The following is a 19,678-nucleotide window of genomic DNA, read 5'->3' as shown; positions in this document are numbered from 1 at the left end:
CTAAACATAACCATTGCCGTGCTGCCTGGGAGGAGACGTTGGGGGCAAAAAACACCAAAGACCCGTACATACTATAGTATGTCAAAAAAAGTTGATCAAAAAGTCATAGTATATGTGGAAAAAAGTCGTTGAAAAGATCATAGCATAGTATGTCAAAAAAAGTCGGAAAAAAGTCATAGCATAGAATGTAGAAAAAAAGTCAGAGTATGTCGGAAAAAGTTGGGAAAAAATCATGGCATAGCATCTCGAAAAAAAGTCATAGTATAGCATGTCGAAAAAGTCATAGCATAGGATGCCATAAAGTCACAAAAAATCATAGCATAGGATGCCGAAAAGTCATAGCATGTCGAAAAAAGTCACAGTATAGCATAGACCATCCTGAAAAACTGGAAGAAGATGTAATGGTGTCTGAAGAGTTGAGCACGATTTCAACTCTGCGGTCCAACTGAGGGAATGGGATTTTGTTTTTTGAGCATTATAGTATGACATTTCTGCACTTCATCATTTGGTATCAAAACTTTGAGATCCCCTGCTTTATAGAATTGATCCAGCCATCTATTTGTGTTGATGTTTCGCTTTAGACAATAAAGGTCCAATACGTAATACTGACAGCTAGCGTTTATAATAGTTACTGCAGTCCAAATTCAAAATACTGGATAGAGTCGTCTTCCCCGTCCCCTCCTCCCCAGACTGGAAGTTCACGGTTGTTGCCAGGTGGAGAACACAGCATCAATGTTGCTAGACGCTATGTTGACAGTAATAAAAGCCTGTGCTCATGCGTAGCTCTGTACCTGACTGAAAACACCACTACCTCGCCGTCCTCTCTACCCCACTGACAAACACACTTCCGCGGCTTAACAGTACGGAAACAACCGCTAAAAACAGCGCAAACTCACAGTCCTCTCTACCGATTAGGAGCCACCCTTTCTTGCTTAAAATTACTCACCGTTTGTTGGCTACGGCCGCTTAACAGGCTAACGTTTCACGTTGTAAACAGCTGTGGCCCGCTTGAATGGTCCTCCGGTAACATTAGCAGTTAAGAAGTGACCAGTAGGGATCACTTAATTGGCTGTGTCTCAATTGTTTTGCGAGTAATGTTGAAATGACTGAAATTGCCCATCCCTAGTAGCCGTGATAAATTAGCCTGAAGCTAATGCTTACCTGTTCAGAAGGAAATTAACCAACTCGGCATCCGTTTGGGCTCTAAGCTGTCTCCATCTTTCAAATACATCTTGTTACGTCTCTGGTCATGCAACTGTTAGAGACATTTTTTTAGGTCGGGTAGAATCTATCTCCATTGATCCCGTTGTTTGTTTGCTGTCTCCATGGCTGTCCTACAGCTGTAGCGCGCTGGGTTTGCGTTTTTACAGACCATCTGGCAACCTGGCCCGGCTGTCAGAATGGGCAGTTGATACCAACACACAGGCCAAAACACAAACAGACGTTCCGTCACGGAACGGACATTTCAAAGAAGAAAATACTGGCTTTAGCATTGTTGACAGAAGACAATATTTCAGCTCAGCATGTTACCTTAATATCTGATGACATATTATGGTAATTTTTGGATTTAATACCGTAAATATATTACATATTGCACCTTTTAATAATGACAGAATTTGACAAGTCTTTATTTATTGCCAAGTCTTTATTTATTGCATCCAGTTGAGTATATTCACTATTTCTAGCATTATATTAAAAAAATAATGAATACAGTGAGGCAAAGTACTACATTTCATTTGGAGTTGTAGCTACAAAACATGGAGTTGGAATCTAATTATTTCAGAAATAATAAATAAATAACAAAGCAATATCAATGAAATTTTACCTCACTATTGCAAATCAGACCCAATCTTCACCTCGTTTTCCCGGAGGAGTTACTCAAGATCTGGCATGTCTTCGTATCCTCCCTCATCCTCCTGCCTTCTCTGCTCCTCCAGCTTCTTCCTCTCCTCCTCTGCCCGCTTCCTTTCCTCTAATGCCTTCTTCATCTCCTCCTCCACTTCCTTCCTCTTTAAGTTTTGAATTTCTTCTTCTTTGTTCTTCTGCTCGTCCCTGTCCTGTTCCTCTGGTTTTTTATTCTGTGCTGTGTCGTAGGCCCACTCCTCGTCTGAGTCGCTGATGTCGTCGTCGTCGATGTCGTGGTCAGGGTGGTAAAACTCCGTGGGTTCGTTGAAGGATTCCTCTACGGGCTCAGGCTCGGGTTTGTAGTTGGGGTCCTCTAGTTTGCCCCAGGCCACCTGGTCGGCCTTACGGAGGGTGATCTCCACTTTGGATGGGACCATGTTGACTGAGCTCTGCTTGACATTGGCCACCTGAAGGTAAAAGCAAATCTTTTATATAGAAGATAGATGACATTTTGCTTTATATTCGACCTTCACAATGTCTGCCAATGGAATCAGATAACTGCTCACATTGTGAGAAAAATGAGCACCAGTATCTTTAAAAACTTATAATTGCATTAGCAACAGGTGAGCTAATCTCACCCCACTGGCTGATTTAGATGTATTTAGCAGGTACTCACGCCCCACAAGTGGAAGTCTCTCTTGAAAAACTTATTGTTCTCAAACTGGATTTGGCATGAGAGCTATAGGAGAAAAATAGAGAATAAGCAAGAAAAACAAGATTTATTTAAATGTGTGCATTCTTGACCTTTTAAAGCAGACTGTATGGTATATATTGTTAATGTTATGCTAATTGTATTTTAAGTCAAACCAACTATGTATATATGCATCAGTGGAGTAAAAAGTACAATATTTCCCTCTGAAATGTAGTGAAGTAGAAAGTGGAAATGCTCAAGTGATGTACAAAAATACTTAAAACTGAGGTACAGTACTTGAGTGAAACACTCACCACTGTCCGGTTGGCTTCTATGCTGGAAGATTCGGGGTTTGCGTTCTTGGCGTAAATCGTGACAACAACGTTATTTCCTGTCTGGTGCCAGTCGTGCCGACACGCTACCTTCTTTTTGTCCTGTTAACACACACAAAGATCAGTCACAAAGAAATAGATTAGATGACGATCATGTTCATCTCACGCCTCCCTTTCTGAGTTTTCACTAAACCTGCTTTCTGAAATGGACCCCTGGAGTGACAATTTACCTACTTAAGAACCAATATGAGACCGACTTCCTTTTTAATGATTCTGATCCAACAGTTTCGTGGTTTTGACTTGTATCATTTACTGTACAATATTTAAGCCTAGTCACCTCTCAAATTGGGGGTGGACAAATTAGAAACACCTTACAGTTACACAATACGTCAATTTGAACATATAACTACTGCAGTTAACACAGATTACCACTGAAAAAAGGGAGTAAAATTAGCAATTAGTCAAAAAGAAATCATCTTAATGTGCATAATAGTGGGGATGTGGATTAATGTTCTGTTTACCCAAGTATGAACACTAGTGTACACTGGTACATGTACACTGGTTACTTGTTGAGAAGGAAATGTGGGGTATCAGTAGAAATATATTTTATTGATGTTTAATTATATAGTATTTCTTTATTGTATTGATAATATGGAAGTATTTTTTTTTTTATTCCATAATTTTTTGGGCATTTTAGGCCTTTATTTGACAGGACAGCTGAAGACATGAAAGGGGAGAGAGAGGGGGAATGATGCAGCAAAGGGCCGCAGGTCAGAATCGAACCCAGGCCCACTGCATCGAGGAGCAAACCTCTATATATGGGCGCCCGCTCTACCAACTGAGCTATCTGGGCGCCCGATAATATGGAAGTATTAATGTAACGTTGATTGTCTTGTTTTATCTTTTGTGTGGAACCCAGGAAGAATAGTTAAAAACTAATGGGGATCCTAAATAAATAAATTAAATTGAACAGCACAAAAAACAAAATTACCATCAAATTGACTTAACACGTCTCTGAAACAGTTTAAACATAAAACTGAACATTATAACCTTCATAAAGCGAGAATGCTGTTGCATTAACCTGAATTAGTTTTAGCTTGATGTACCTAAGTATGAAGAACAATCACAGACTTGTTCTCCTGTTTCATATTGTGTCTTTTTGCCTTTTTTTCTGATCTAAAATCATTAACAAAGAACAAGCAAGCTGTGCACACCAATCTTTATACAAAAAAAGGATTTGTTGAAGTTGGTTTTGTTGGCATCCGTTAGCATCAGTGTTATTCCAGCTAAATTTCCTGCTAACTTTGAACCATGTCCTTTTGTTCTACCTGTAACTGATGTAGTATTCCCCACCAGGTGGTGTGTGTACCTGCTTTGGGACCCAGCGGTGTTTCCCTGTGCTGCAGCCCTTCTGGTCGAGGAACGCATTGAAATCTATTGTTCTTATGCAGCAGCAATTCCAGTACTTGTACCTAAACAAAAACAAATTGTCACAAAGTCAACAAACAGCAGTTTTACCTGAGAAATTTGAGATATGAGAGATGTCCTTACATACTTAATGCAGTTGCAGTTTAATTTACTCCTGAAGTCTGTTTTTAATGTTGCAGATTTGTTTTTAATGACTTATCGTTAGCGTTTATGTTCTTTGCTTTGCTTACACGTCCTTCAGATTTGTTTTGTCTTTTTGTGTTCTAATTATGGTTTGAAAAAAACCTTATGCAAATGAAGATTGTAATTATGATTTTGATATAATGGAGTTGTGCATTATGACTTTTTGTAATATCCAGAGTAAAGAAGTGGAAACATGCAGCAGTGTGTCTTTGTGTCTTACCCCTCGTGGAAGACGGGGGCTCCGGGGTGGTGGGTGCAGACCTCCGTGTCTGTCTCGGGGCCTCGATAGACCTGAACACACAAACACAATGCTAATGATCACAGCGTGAAGATCGGATGGTCAACAATGTGTAACCAAACACAGTTTCTCCTCACGCCTCTGGTCATCAGTCACATGATAAGGTTACCAGTCAAGTGTGTTGTTTGTTTGAATGCGGTGTTTCTCAATCTTGGGGTCGGAAGCCCGAGTGGGTTCATTTGTTTTGCAGACGGGGTCACAAAAGATGGTTTCTCAATCGGCTATAACATATCTGTGTAGGACGGAACTGTTTGGATTATTTCACTTTAAAGATTAACCTATGATACTGAGTTTTTGAGTTTTAGACAGTTGGTAAATATACCTAATCATATTTTTTCCCCCTATCTTAAACTTTGATTGTTGCTTATTTCAACCTGGATATTGACTGTTATATAGAAATACTCTGTAACAAAGTTTGTATTTGTTTTAATTTGAAAACAACACATTTTTTTAAACAATCTTTTCAATTTGGACCTTCCTCTACAGTCTCGAAAACAGTATTTTTAAGACTTTTTACTTTTGACTTTTTAGTATGTTATACTCAAGTTTAGTGCACTAATCACTGAGGTCATGCAGTATTCAGATCTTTAAAAAAAGAATACTTCAATGTAAAAACACTTACAAGTAAAAGTCTCTAATATTTTACTAAATATTTGCAAGTAAAAGCAAACATTAGGCGGAAAAAATATCCCTGTTAGTGTCATATTATCGTATATAATTGCTAATGTATTAACAAGTAAGGAACATTCTAATGTTGCAGCTAGACGAGGTGGAGCTCATTTCAACAACTTCATGTACTGATAATGCCTCATGTTTATAAAATAATGTAGACTTTCTAATCTGCAAAGTAACTAATAACAATAGCTATCAATAGAATTTATTGGAGAAAATATAACAGTATTTCCTTCTGAAAAGTAGTGGAGTAGAAGTGAAAAAGAAGTGGAAAAAGTAAAGTACAAGTATTTAAAAATTGCATTTAAGTGCAGTACTTGAGTAAATGTACTCTGCCTTAACAGATTATAAATGTGACAAATATAGCAACTGGTCATATGTGTTGTTATGTGCCTTGTCCACTAGATGGAGCTGTTAGTGAGCTTTACAACACTGAAGTACAGGAATGAATGATGATAAACTGAACTCAAACTGAAGCACAGAAATGCTACTGAGCAGCTTGTGTTTCTGTGTGTGTGTGTGTGTGTGTGTGTGTGTGTGTGTGTGTGTGTGTGTGTGTGTGTGTGTGTGTGTGTGTGTGTGTGTGTGTGTGTGTGCAAGATGAATTTGTCGGCTTTTTCTGATGTCAGATAGGTGACTATTTTGGGCCACAGAAGTTGCCTACAAACACAAACACACACTCAAATAAACAAATAAGAACGAGACACTCACTGTTTTGCATCCTGGGTTCTTGCATCGGGTCCCAGGCATGACCGCCTCACTCTCTGTCGAAAGAGAAAGACAAGAAGAAGAGAGAGGTGAGATGCAAAAATATCTTCATAAAAACAAGTGAAGAATATCTTGATGTGTTTTCCTCGCCACTGTCGCGCTAAATGCTTGCTCTTGGGGGAACTACTAGAATTGTTGGGTCCTTTTATATTATAGAGTGTGGTCTAGACCTACTCTATCTGTAAAGTGTCTTGAGATAACTCTTGTTATGACTTGATACTATAAATAAAATTGAATTGAACTGAATTGAATTGTCCAGTGCAAATCAGTTTGGTTTAAGTACTTTCTGAAATCAATTTATTTGATTTCTATTGGAAACAGGTTGAAGTATTCTTAGTGCGCTGGTGGAATGTTTTCACTTAGAAGTATATCTATATGGACCCAATTTTACACCGAAATGTCTTGATGAGATGTTGTTGAATTATGCATCAAACTTACACAAACACATTTAGTCCTAAACATGTGCATATGCTTGACTGTTACTGTCTTTAAGTCTAATTTTCTTGTAAAAAGTCCAATAATCTGACAGTACAGTATAAATATTTTAACCCGTTTAACATAAATCAACTTGTTTCAGATATTTTCTGAAATAGTGTTATTTTTCTTGATTCTTGTTCTCACAACTTGTAGAAATTCCACACAAATTGTATAATAAAATAATAGAAAATATTCATGCTGTAGTTTATTGATTTTTTCAATTTTTGGGATAGTATTGTTCTAGGACCCCGTTATAGTCAGTAAAAACTTCATAAGATACATTTGTTTGGGGTGTACAAGTCAGAGATGTGTTCAGGACCAGCAGAAATAGGGGAAAAATAAAAAACACACACACACACACACACACACACACACACACACACCTTTCCTCTCTTTCTCAGCTTTCGTGCTGATGTCCAATTTCTCTAGAGCCTGAGCCAGCGATGCAGACACTTTGTGGGGCAGCTTTGTCTTGGGCTCTTCTGAACTGCACATAAACACACTTTCATGTTAACACAAAAATGGATATTGGGAAATGAATACACAAACTTATACACACAGAGACATCAGCACAGGCCTGTGGGACTGATGCATGGCGTCATACACTAAATTATTTATTCCAGAAATGTTGCAGGTAACCTCATCCTCACCTCTGTGAATGAATACAGAGGCAGCTGCATGTATGTGAGTAACAGGGAGGTGTATGCAAAAACACACATTCCAGTTGTTTTATGCAAAGTAGAAATAGTGGAATCTTGCAGTTACAAACACACACACCTGGGTCTCTCCTTCTGCAGTTTCTCAGCAGATTTGGGTCCCTGGTAGATTATCTCGTTGCCGTTGGTTTGTTTAATGTCGCCCTTATCTGATGACACTTCCGGCCGCAGAGGCTCCTCGGGCTTCACGTTGCTGTGGCTCCCACGGGTGCAGCCCTGCATGTAAAAAACAGAGCGACCACCTCAGTCTGGTTTAAAGAGGAAAATCTGCACAGGATCTGTCTCCTCATTGGAACTTAATTTTAATAACTGTGTCCTATATAATCCTTCACAGAGGAAAATGACTGTAGCTAACTGCTTACTGCACCATATGGTACCCTACTATGTATCTGCACCTAAGGGTGAAACCTAACATGTCAGTCTTAACACAATAGTCAGGTGCTCGTATGAACATTGAAACGTTTTTTGCTTTTTTGCAGTTATTCATCCTGTTCATACTGGCCATTAAAAGATCCCTTCCTAATGCACCTTCAATGTAGGTAATTGGGGACTACATCCACAGTTTTCGTTTTAATTTTAGACAAACACTGGAATATATTTTTGCACAAAAGCATGAATGCATTTATGATTGATTTATTTTTTTATTATTGTGCCATGAATAAAAAATATGCAAAGCCCAAACAGGCTTACAAGACCCTATTATTTAGATAAAGAGACCAGAAACCAGAGTAGCAGCATACATTACAAATACTAAACAAATAAACCGTTAAACGATTTTTCCAAGTTTTGGAAACAAAAGGTAGCCAACTTATAAGCATTACAATTACACAACAATTTCATTCAGTCATCGTCAGTGCACCAAAACATTCCTAAAGGAAATTAAACAAATGTGAAGTAAAAAAATTTACAATATTTGAGATGTAGTGGAGTAGAGGTATAAAGTAGCAGATAATGGAAATACTCAAGTACAGTTCAGAGGTACTGTACTTGAGTAGATGTACTTAGTTACATTCCACAACTGTTTGTCAGTTGTACACACAACAAATGCTTGCTACTTAAAGGGTAACTACCAAGGTAGGAATTTCACGAGGGCAACGATGGCCACCCCTCGCTCTGGCCAAAAATAATTGTACACCCTATGGCCACCATGGCCTTTGTGCCCCTGCTACTGTCAAAATCTTGAGGTGAGCTTTGTGTGTTCATATGTTTGGTTGTAAAGTCTAAAATCAAAATTAACATCAAAATTAAACTTAAAAGTTACATCGTAGTTCCCACCAAATGACGAGTTCACCATGGCAACCAGTATTTGTTTTCAAACTTTTTTTGATTTTGGAAGCGGTGTCGGATCATATTTGGATCATTTGTGTTTAATTCACAGCACCAAGTTTTACTTCCACTTGATTCTGAATATTTTCACCTCTATTTTTTATTTTTTTATTTCACTAACCTTACTTTCTATTCCAACCAACCACAAATATTTACAGAATCTTAAATTTGGTAGAGTGTTTGACCCTGAGCTGTTTTTACCTTAATGGAGAGAAACTCTGAGAAGTCTGTTGTTCTTTTCCTACAGCAGGACCAACCCTGGAGAAGGACACACATACAACATATGCATAAATGTTATTTTTATCCAGCTAAATAAAATGTTGTTGTTGATTTGTTTAATTTTGTATTAGTTTTACCTTCAGGGCATCGTGGAAGATAGGGACACCTGGATGGAAGAGGCAGGAATCTTTTGAAAAAAAAAAGAGTCATTCTGTATTTAGACAGACACACACACAGTCCGCAGGGTGTACCAACTGTTCATGGGGGTCACTAGAGTTGAGAGGGAGCGTCCCATAAAAGGAAGTTGGATGCTAGGAAGATAGCTGTCTCATGCTCCCAGAGACACGTGGCCTATCATACTGTACACGCTAGGCTCCAACTATCTCTCAGACTCACACAGTATATGAGACAATAAGGACACAACTTTTTTTGACGTCACACAAATCAATGCTTTGTTTTATCCGGCTTTTGCTAGTAAATCCAGACCATAAATCTGGTTTCTTGTCCACTCCTGTTGTGTTCAGTAAAAGTCCGTTTAAACACTCAAATTGATCCCTGCTTACTTGCACTGTATTGTCTTTTTGAAATGAATTTGTCAAATTTGAACCCAAATTGTTACATTATTTTTTATTCAGACCAATAAATCTGGTGACAAAAGCATTCTTTCAAACTAAAAGCAGACATAAACCCAATATCAGACTAACATTTTGTTAGTGGTGGTTTGGAAAATAATTGCCTGTTTGTAAAGTCTGAATAAAAATGTCACTTTTTTCCAGGAAGTAAGGAAAAATAGTCCTCATTTCAGCTTGCAGGTGATGTATTTTTGAACAGTTACAGGGTTCAAATGTGCTATTTTAGCTCAGAAGTTACAAAAAGTAGTAAAGTGAACCTAATCTAAGAAAATCAAAGCAAATCTGTACATCACCCGCACCTACTTACTCTGTAAGAACAAGCTTTACATGCTTAATTTCAAGCTTTTGTTTAACTTTACACAGACCGACGTCCACTGAGGCTTCATGTCATCAAGACCAAAATATTAAACCAACCTACAAACCCAGACTGGACTTAGTATTTAGATTAAAAGATGCAGCAATAAACAGACAGGATCTTACCGTTCTTGTTCTTTTCAGCGTCAAACTTCAGTCCACAGCCTTTGTTGTAGCACAGCAGAGCCATGTTGGCTTGTGGGATTTCTTCTTCACTGTACAGCCTGTCTCTGTTCAGATATCGTCCTCCAACCTGGTGGTCTCTGCTGGTGTTATTGCTGTGGTTGGACCTCCAGAAGTTTCTCCGGCTAAGCAGAAAGGAGAGATCCAGAAGGGTCTCTTCTTGAAAGAGCAGAAAGAAATAGGAGGGTCTCTCTCTCTCTGCCTGGCTGAATGGAAGATAAAAATAGCAGCCCCCCTCCTCTCTTCCTTCTCTCAATTTACAGCTGTCAAAACTTATCTGAAGGTGGGGGTTGACATTCCTCCTGGTGAGCGTCGCCTGTCACAAGCTGTGGCCCGGTAGCTACCACAATAGGCCTGACAACTTCTGGATTTCTGTCACTTTCTCTTACTGGATGCATTGCAGTCAGGACAATTCACAGGCCTATATTTTTAGGAGAAGCAGCCTGTGTTATTATTACATACATTAAACATTTTAATTCCAGCATTTGCAGTGCCAAAACGTACTGAGCCTGATTATGGCCAAATAAAGAGAGCTAAAATATGTTGCAACAAATAGATACATAGAGATATTACACCAATATGTGATTGTTAAACATATAATCCTAAAACCATGGGCATTAATATGCTGCTATAACAGCATCCACTCTTCTTGGAAGGCTTCCAAAATCTCAGAAGATTTAGAAACCTGGCAGCAGGGATTTGCTTCCATTCGACTCACAGTCTGTGGCCAGTTCATCCCATTAAGGTGTAGGTTGGGGTCAAGGTCAGGTTAGTCTTACATTGCCAGACAGCGCTGTGGAGTAAGGTCTGGCTACTCCACAGATACATTCTGGTATAGGAGGAAAAACAGTCTGGGTTTTTTTGCATTTCTTTAAACCAACTACAATTGTCTCAGTGGCGCAAAGCTCCGGACGCAGCGACGGTGGCTCTGCAAAATACTCTCTGGAAGAAAATTGTTTTATTGGAATATTTGCATCCTAACGTAATGTGAGCTATTTAAATTAGCTGGATACATGGTCAAACGTAATTTGTTCTTACCAGATATCGTAGTGTGTACTTCGCCGTTAGCAATCCCCACCAATCGGTCCTGATATGTCCCAGGAAGTCCCAGTTGAATAGTAATGCTGTAAACTTGTTCTTTGTAAATCTTTACAATCATTCACCTAAAGAACCAAGCAGGCCTGCCTTACTGCACAATCCAAATGTTGGTCAAAACTTGCCATTTTCAACATGTAACGTTAGTTTGCTAGCTCAAAGGTGGTTCTTGTTGTTAAGGGGCTTTGCCGGATGTCCACCTTATCAGGCTTCTGGGATTTACAAGAGAAGCCAATGCGGAAGTGCCTTAAACCTGCATTCTATCTAATTTCCAGTAGGGGATGACTCTACTGGTCCAAAAAAAAGGTCTGTTTCTATAGATGTCTATAGGGAGAATTATTACCATACTTCTCACTTGATTTATTACCTCAGTAAACAGTTTCATAATGAGTCTATGGTCTCAAACGCTAGTTTAAAGTATTCTTCAATGGGCTACTGCATGATATTCATTTTGTAAATATTGGTCCTGTGAAATAAAATACCAAATGGCGACGGCCAAATGCCAAACTGCTAGCTTTAAGATTATTTTTTTTTGGGGCTTTTCCCTTTATTATGAAGTGACAGTGGATAGACATGAAAGGGGGAGAGAGATTGGAGATGACACGTAGCAAAGGGCAGCAGGTCAAATTCGAACCCACGCCGCTACAAAGGACTCGGTCTACATGGGGTGAACGCTCTCACTGGGTGAGCTAGAGGCCGCCCAAACTGCTAGCTTTAAAACGACAGTCCCCGCAGTCCACAAACCAGTGGGTGACGTCACTCATTCTACGTCCATAATGTTTACCGTGTATGGGTTTATCCTGGCAACGTACTTCGTTGATCCAGATTTCTGCAGACCAGACAAGTTCTGCCACACTTAACTGGGAAAAACATTTCTTTATGGACCCGGCTTTGGGGCAGAAATGCATTGTTGTTATAACAGGAAATGGGCCTTCTTTAAACTCTTACCAAAAAGTCAAGGTTTCCCTCAATAGGAACAAAAGTGTGCCCTGGTGTCCATTTACATTTGGCCCATATTCTCTATAACGGTGGGAAAACATAAAACTAAAACATACAATTACCACCCATAACCAGCATGTAGTTACTGTTTTCCTGTGTTTGTATACACCTGTCCTGTATACAGATACATCTGCATATCCCTGCATGTTGTGACATGTTGGCCTAACACACTTTCCCCAGCCTAGTCTGATTTTGACTCCAGTGCTCCCACGGTGAGGGATTAAAAAGGCTGGTTCCCACCTCCTGACTCCCACTGAGCTCTGAACAGTTTGTGTACATTTATTCTACAATCACATCAAGACACCAGGGGGTGATTTATTTGGTCATATTTCAGTGTTTTTGATTAAATGGTTTTAGGAAATACATCCCTCAAAACATACTGAGCCTGACAAACGGCAGTGTTTTGACTTCAGTGAATAATTTTGCTGCATGGCAATTTGTTTCTCTGTGCCCGGGATGATGGATATTCTGTAACAAAACTACAAAAACTCAGTTTATAAAACACCTTTCTGCTACATGTTAGCCTTCATTACTGATAAACAAACTGTAAGATGATTTAAGAGCTATAAATATTACTCATGTCGACTATAAGAAATGCTCTAAAGAGGAATAAGTGAGAGCAAGTTTGGCAAAACAAGCATTTACAGGTATGTCACTCTAACAGCTAATTGTAATAAAGCACCAGTATTATTAACATGCACTCAATATTGTGAGTATCAATATCATCAATATTTTTGATAACTGCCACCAACAAACAACTGTTTCTGGGGATATTAAAACTTTACAGCATCAGTAAAAAAATAACATTTTAACTATCTTGAACAGCAAACTTCACTGAACATGATTTCTTAATCAATAACTGTGGTATTTTTATGAGTAAATGTCACTAGCATTGTTCCTTAAATGGATTGTCAATTAGCCTACTTTGTTTATTGTTTGCACTTCCTACAAAAAGCATTCCCTTCTTTGGATACTAAAGTTTATCCAAAGAAGCCATTTGTGACTAAATTCACTGATTTAAGTAGCCTAGAAATCTAGATGCACCCTAGCGGCAGCAAATGTAATTTGCAGCCAGGGTCAGCAACTCTCTGTTGGCTTGCGAGCTGGAAAAACCAAATTCTGGTCAGGCCAATCACATTGTGTACAGAGTCGGTGGGCGGGCTTAACATAAGGACGGCAGAGTTGCAACGGTTCCGCCTGAATTCCCTGCTACTTGAAAACAAAGAAGATGGCTGCTGCTGCTGGCGAACAGCGTTCTTTCGAATCGGCTTTGGAAGACTTGGAGTTAAGCTTTTCTTTGAGAAAAGAACAAAGAACGGCACTGAAGTCATTCTTAAAAAAGGAAGATGTGTTTGGAGTTTTGCCGTCCGGATACAGAGGGAATTTGAAAGACAACCGTTTATCCCGCACCTCGGATTTAACCCTGCCAATGGTGAGTTCCCAGACCCAACATCTTGATGTGGGTCTGGCTTGTCAGGCTATGATTTAAGAACCTTTGGTAAAAAACCACATATGTTAAAAGTGCATTAGAAACATAATTCTCTTCCTTAAATAATTACCATTATCAAAATGCCCTTGAGCAAGGCATTTAAACCCTGCCTGGAGCTGCATAGTGACCGACGGATAATGATAATGATAATTATCCAGATTAAATGAGGTTAAAACATGCCAATCACAGTTAAATTCTAAACTTATTTTGAAGTAAAATATAAAAACTTACAAAATACATATTGGAAGGGTTAAAACATGGGTTTAGATTTTACTAGAAAAGGCTTAATTAAAAAGAAACAAACATTCTCAGGCTCTCTGGTGCTGCAATTAAAAATCAGGAGGCTTGACACTTCAGGACTTTGAATTTTTATCAACTGAGACTTTAAAGTGCATTTTAAAAGTATGTAGACCTTCTTGGCGGTTTGAGTAGTGAGTCAAGCCTGCAGCTCTTTAAGCAAGTGTGAAGAAAAACAGACACATCGTTTAGGAATGGAAAATGACTTTTTATTTCTTCCAAAAAAAGAGAGAAAACCGATCCCTAGAATAAACAAATATACTGCTGTAAAATAAAAGCCTGTGATTTTTTTTTTGTCAACTGTAACATTTGTTTGCCTTTCCATGCTTGATACAATCCATATATTTCTGCTTTAAATAAATAGAAAAAAATGTACAAAGAGATGGGGGGAGGAGACAGAGAAGAGAGAGACAGATTAAAAGGTGTACTCTGCTCAAAAAAACATTTGGCATCATTGAGAATTCATGGCTGATCCTGATGTACAGGGAGGTCTGCAGCTCTCGAAATCTGCATCGTCTATCTGTTTAGCCCGTCCCCACTGAGGAGTAATCATACCAATATACTGCTGTAATAACGCTAATATCTTTCACGTTCAGAAAAATAAAGAGTGAATGGAAAATAATGCAGTTGCAGATTATGAGAGTATGTGTTTGAGCTCTGTGTTGTGAGTGTGAATGTGTGCATTTCTTTATATACAGATTAGTGAGGCAGCAATCCGAGGGTTCTTACCAAAAAACACTGATGTAGAAAAAACAGAACGTGCACAAGAGATCTTTGATTCAACACTCACTGACAAAATGAGGAAATTTATCTGTTAAACAGCCTCTCTCTTTGTTTCGTTCGTTTCACTTTCTCCTGCTTCTCCTACGCTGCCACGGCTGCAATGCACACAGCGACCCCCAGATGGTGCCACAACAGTGGAAAATCCAAAGGACATATCTGCTGCAAGTAACAAACGTGACATCTTTGGGAGAGGTATCACAAAAAAAAGTTTGGTGCTCCATTTTTGCTACAGTGGCTCGTTTATCGACAGTACAAACATCTTTGAGATTCAGTCCCTGTCATGGACGGCAAATGATTGGTCAAGAAAGTGTGATCCATCTCGCCACTTCGCCTTGCCTGACAAGGCGATTTAAAACAGGGACAACAAGAGGAGAGAATTTATCTTCATCATCACGGTCATATCATGCTTTTTTGGAAAAAGGACAACAAACATCGACAACGATACAACCATGCACTCACCGACCCCATAAAGAGAGAGAGCGATGGCTTGCCAGAGAGGAGTCTGCTCTCTGAATGTTTGATACACTTGGCCTTAGCAGAGAACAGACATTTCAATATGACATCAACGTTTATCCGTGTATCCTTCTCCACTTATTCATGCTACAACAATGCAGAGAGGTGGTAGCAGCTTATACAGTTGAGAGAAACTAAGCCACAAGGTTGGCTGGTCTGAAACAGTGGCTGTCCTGGGAAACTCCCAGCTGTAAATGTGAGAAAATGTCTGAATTTAAGGAAGGGAGTTGCCGAAAAAAGAGCCTGCATGCTCGGCCAAAACCCTCCCAGGATAAATACCGTTACAAAATTACCTACGTGATAAAGCTGTTATAATTACTGACAGTTACATCAACGCTTAGGAGACGAGCCAGTAACATTTATGAGACTCAAAAACCACAGTAGTCTCTATGCTCTCTCTATCCCGCAAAAATGTGACCATTTTGAAAACCACTTGAGACACACAAAGACAATCTCCTCACAACAGGCAGGACAGGATTCCATGCAGAGAAATTTAAAGTTTTCGAAAACGGAAAGGAGAGAATAGCTACTGCCCAAGAAGAACACAAAATGTAGATTTAGCTTGAAAGAAAAAAGCTGAAAAAGGTAGTCAGACTGGGTCAAACAGCGTTCATTCTGTTTATTTTACCTAAGTCAGGTTAATTGGCAATAACAAACGAAACACCCTGGCGCTGACTTTACTGTCCTTCACACCGAAGCCAACTCATTTTGTATTCTATAGAGGTAATTACAAAACATCAGGAATTATTAGCACTGCATTAAGACCTGATACGATTCATTGTTTTTAAGATCCAGGGTGATGATGACCTGATTCTGGATCAGTGCCACAGCTGGTAACAGCTTCTCTTTCTGAAGTACCAATTCATCACCACCAGATAAGAGACAGCTGTCCCAGAAAGTAAAGAGCTGTGATTCAAACTTATTTTTGGAGCCAAAGCGCAGACGTCCATTAAGAAAAAAACGTTTAACGAGAGTCCAAGTTGGAAGCCAAAAGCAAAAAAGGTACCCTGTTGGAGAAGAAGTCCCTGTTTAAGACACCGAGGGTGTCAGAGGGAATTCATGTTGATAACAGTTCAGTTTTAGGACAACAGAAACACCAGAGAGCAACTTATTGTACAAGTTTTTTGAAGAAGTTTTGGCCAGACACAAAAACCTTCCTTACTATCATGGCTTGGAACTGAATTGTTATTCATCTATCCCATTAATGCATGGATTCCCTTGCTACTTGCAACATGTTTCCTGTTAAATAAACTTTACAAGTGGCTAGTTGAGCAGACAAACTTTAAAGCTGCTGCTGAAATCCACTAGCATTTAGCGAAAGCCCATTTCCAAACCCGACTGGACTATATACTGTACTTGACTTCTTGAGTTCTAGGTCTCTCCTATAGCCAACAACGTCTCCCATTTTTCACAAAAGACCTGGATATCCAAGCATCTGATTAGCTGTCTGGGTTCAACAGTCCAAATCAGAGACAGTTTGTCGGCTGCTGACATCATAACGAGGGGCAGAGATGGCAGATGTTGTCGAGAAAAGAAAAAAAAAAAAAGACGAGGACTTTATCTAACCAGAAACTGGCGCGATGCTAACAGCGAGAAGAAAGGAGTGCACTCAAAAGCGCACCACAAAGCCTGAGAGCCTCCGAAAGGTTTCGTCTACAGCTAAAAGACAGAGACACCAAGAGAGATAATAGAGCTATAGTTACTAGACACTGGCAGCGGTGAGGACAAGGTGGGAAACCTACTGCAGGCGGTCTTCTGTAAGGATACTATGAAGAGAGGCTAAGCTAACACAAGACTGTGACAAGAAGCGACTAAGAGCAATATCTATCCAACAGCGACAGTGATAGGTGGGAGCAGACAATCTAGACAGAAACTGATTATTACTATTTTTTTATACATATCTACACATACCAAACAGTGACGAAGCAGGCGAAAAAAAGCATTCTAGAGATAGACCAACTAGACAGAGTTGAGAGACTGAAACGAGATTCTACAGATTTTATGTGAACTATCACTGGGATGTAGACATTGGACTGGGATGGGGATGGGACTACAAAAATGTTCAAGTTCATTGTTAGAATGGCAGAAAACAATTTTTAGTTACCTGCCAAAGTGGCAGGTCGATTAGAACAAACTTCTAATTGTAAAACCTCACACAATGTCTACAAACTTCAAATCTCTGTCTCAACTCTTTCACACCAGGAGAACTGGCAACAGCTCTTCTTACGGCAGGATAGTCACTTCAGTGCAAAATGTTTGCATGTGCATTTTGCAACAAAATTTTGATTTTACAAAAAGAAAACAAATCACACGTTGTGTCAATCTCGCTGGCTCAAAATCGGCTCGAAATTTGACACAATTAGACCCTCAGAAATAGCCCTCAATGGAAAACATACACATAAAATGTGTAAGAACACACGTGAACACACACAAAAAATGCATTATGCACACATATACCCACAGTCAAACTCATGGTGACGAATGCTTTGGATTGGCCACGACCTATTACATGAGTCAATTTGTATCCCCAAAATTTCCTGGAACCACAGAGCGAGGGTGATGTCAAAAGTTCAGTGTTGTTTTGGCTCTCGGTGCAACTAAATTCAGTAACATTTATTCACTCACTCAGTGCTGTAGTCAATCAATAATTGGCACACAATGTGGTTCTGCCAGGGGTGTACCTAATGAAAAAGCTCTTATTTTTTAAAAACCTTTTCAAATCTGAATCTGGTTGGTGAGCTAATGAGGACAAGAAGAACAGATACACACAGGTCAATCAGGTGCTAACAGGCAGCTAATGATGCTAATAAACACTCTGCAGTTGCTTTAGCATAACACAAATACTAATTGCTTCCATTTGACCCGCTACTGAAAGTAATGGCAGAAATATATGTGTCAAGATAAACAAATAAAATATGTTTGGTCACACCAGCACTTTAAAACGTTGACCAAAATCAAGCTGTTTCGACAGCGCTCACATTTGGGGAACGGAGAGTCCAAAATGGAGGAAGATGTCGTCGCTTATTAGCTGTGATGCACCATCCAGTTTTATTTAATCTCCTCTGATGGATAGAGTAATAGTTTGTAGACCAAAATACATCTTTTAAACTGTGTGAACGTATTGTCCCGTTAGCAACCAAGCTAACAAATATGTAACTGCCAGAACACACCAGCTAGCTAGGTGTGAACAGGCTTTTATATTTTTGGTTCATAGACAATTAAGACGACTATATACCTTGCTAGCATGCCACCGCCACCGCTAATCCCCGTCTCTCTGTGTGTATCTGTAGCTCTGGGAGAAGAAAACAATGCAGTATGAGTAACCAAGACTTAAGCTTAAAAACGCTCAACTACTATAAACAAATGGTTCAACAAATTGCTGTACAAGCCCCGATAACATTCAGGAGAGACTGCAGAAGAAAACAGACTGAAAAATACAAAGATATCCCCAACAGAGCGAAAAATTACGGGAAACACTTGAGAATATTTGCCTCTAAATCTCTCGCTTATTGGACAGTTGGACACAGACAGCCAACAAAGAGGATGGAGAGGGGATCATTGCAAAGGTATTGTCTGAAACAACTGCTGTACAAGTACACATACTTTCTCACACACACACACACACACACACACTAAACAAACACTTGTCCCCTCCTAAGTGCTCCCAAGTTGCCGTTGCAGGTGGACAGTAACCAAGAGAGGACAAAATAGCACCAGTATTGAAATAAAGCTAATTCTACAGCAGAGACTCTCACGGCAGTCAGACGGGTTCCGGTCTGACTGAAAACCAGAGGTAGGATTTCCTTAATCCCCTCTTCTCTCCTCCTCCATCTTTCTTCACATCTTTCTCTCTTATCCTTATTCCCTCTCCTGACGCATCCCTCCATCGATATGATTTAAAACACAAATTAGTCAGTAGAACAGAATGAAGACACACACACACACACACACACACACACACACACACACACACACACACACACACACACACACACACACACACACACACACACACACACACACACACACACACACACACACACACACAAAGTTGTTTCAGACAACAACCAGCCAGGATGACATCTTCCCCACCACATCCCTCCATCCTCTGTGTGCTCATCTTCTCCTCCTCTTTCCAACATGTTTTTGGTGTCGGTGGGTTATCTTGTGGTCTGTCTGTCTCTTAGTCGTTTTAGCCTTATCAAATCATTCCTCCGTCCATCTGATCGTTCCTCTTGTGTGTTTTCTTCTGCTGTTTGTCGCTTTTGGCACTCTGCTTCCCCCCCGACTGGATTACATAAACTGCATCTGAATAGACAGAAAAAGAGCAAATAAACAAATAGTTTATTTTGATCATTTTACTGATGCAGTCAAACCG

General features: G+C 39.5%; 2 protein-coding genes across 11 annotated transcripts in view; both read right to left on the bottom strand.

Moving 5' to 3' along the window:
* Positions 1-1,604: 1,604 nt before the first annotated feature.
* zgc:92429 (uncharacterized protein LOC445063 homolog) lies at positions 1,605-10,324 on the bottom strand. Its single transcript, XM_031304312.2, has 11 exons — positions 10,068-10,324; positions 9,093-9,142; positions 8,938-8,994; positions 7,472-7,626; positions 7,078-7,181; positions 6,161-6,213; positions 4,700-4,770; positions 4,238-4,340; positions 2,851-2,970; positions 2,522-2,584; positions 1,605-2,312 (listed from the first exon to the last, which is right to left on the bottom strand). Exons 1-11 carry the CDS (start codon positions 10,129-10,131, stop codon positions 1,875-1,877), a joined length of 1,278 nt encoding a protein of 425 aa, XP_031160172.1. The 5' UTR covers positions 10,132-10,324; the 3' UTR covers positions 1,605-1,874.
* Positions 10,325-14,271: 3,947 nt separating this feature from the next.
* si:ch211-200p22.4 (phosphatidylinositol-binding clathrin assembly protein) overlaps positions 14,272-19,678 on the bottom strand; it is a 93,126-nt gene continuing 87,719 nt past the window's right edge. For all 10 annotated transcript variants that reach the window (XM_035994160.1, XM_031304307.2, XM_035994164.1 and 7 more), the window contains one exon: positions 14,272-19,608. In XM_035994160.1, coding sequence (XP_035850053.1) covers positions 19,594-19,608 — 15 coding nt within the window. In that variant the 3' untranslated portion in view covers positions 14,272-19,593. The remainder of the gene's footprint in view (positions 19,609-19,678) is intronic.

The sequence above is a fragment of the Sander lucioperca genome, chromosome 17 (genome assembly GCF_008315115.2).
Source record: "Sander lucioperca isolate FBNREF2018 chromosome 17, SLUC_FBN_1.2, whole genome shotgun sequence".
NCBI classification, from domain to species: Eukaryota; Metazoa; Chordata; class Actinopteri; order Perciformes; family Percidae; genus Sander; species Sander lucioperca.
The sequence above is the reverse complement of the archived record's forward strand: the minus strand, read 5'-3'. Positions and strand labels throughout refer to the sequence as shown.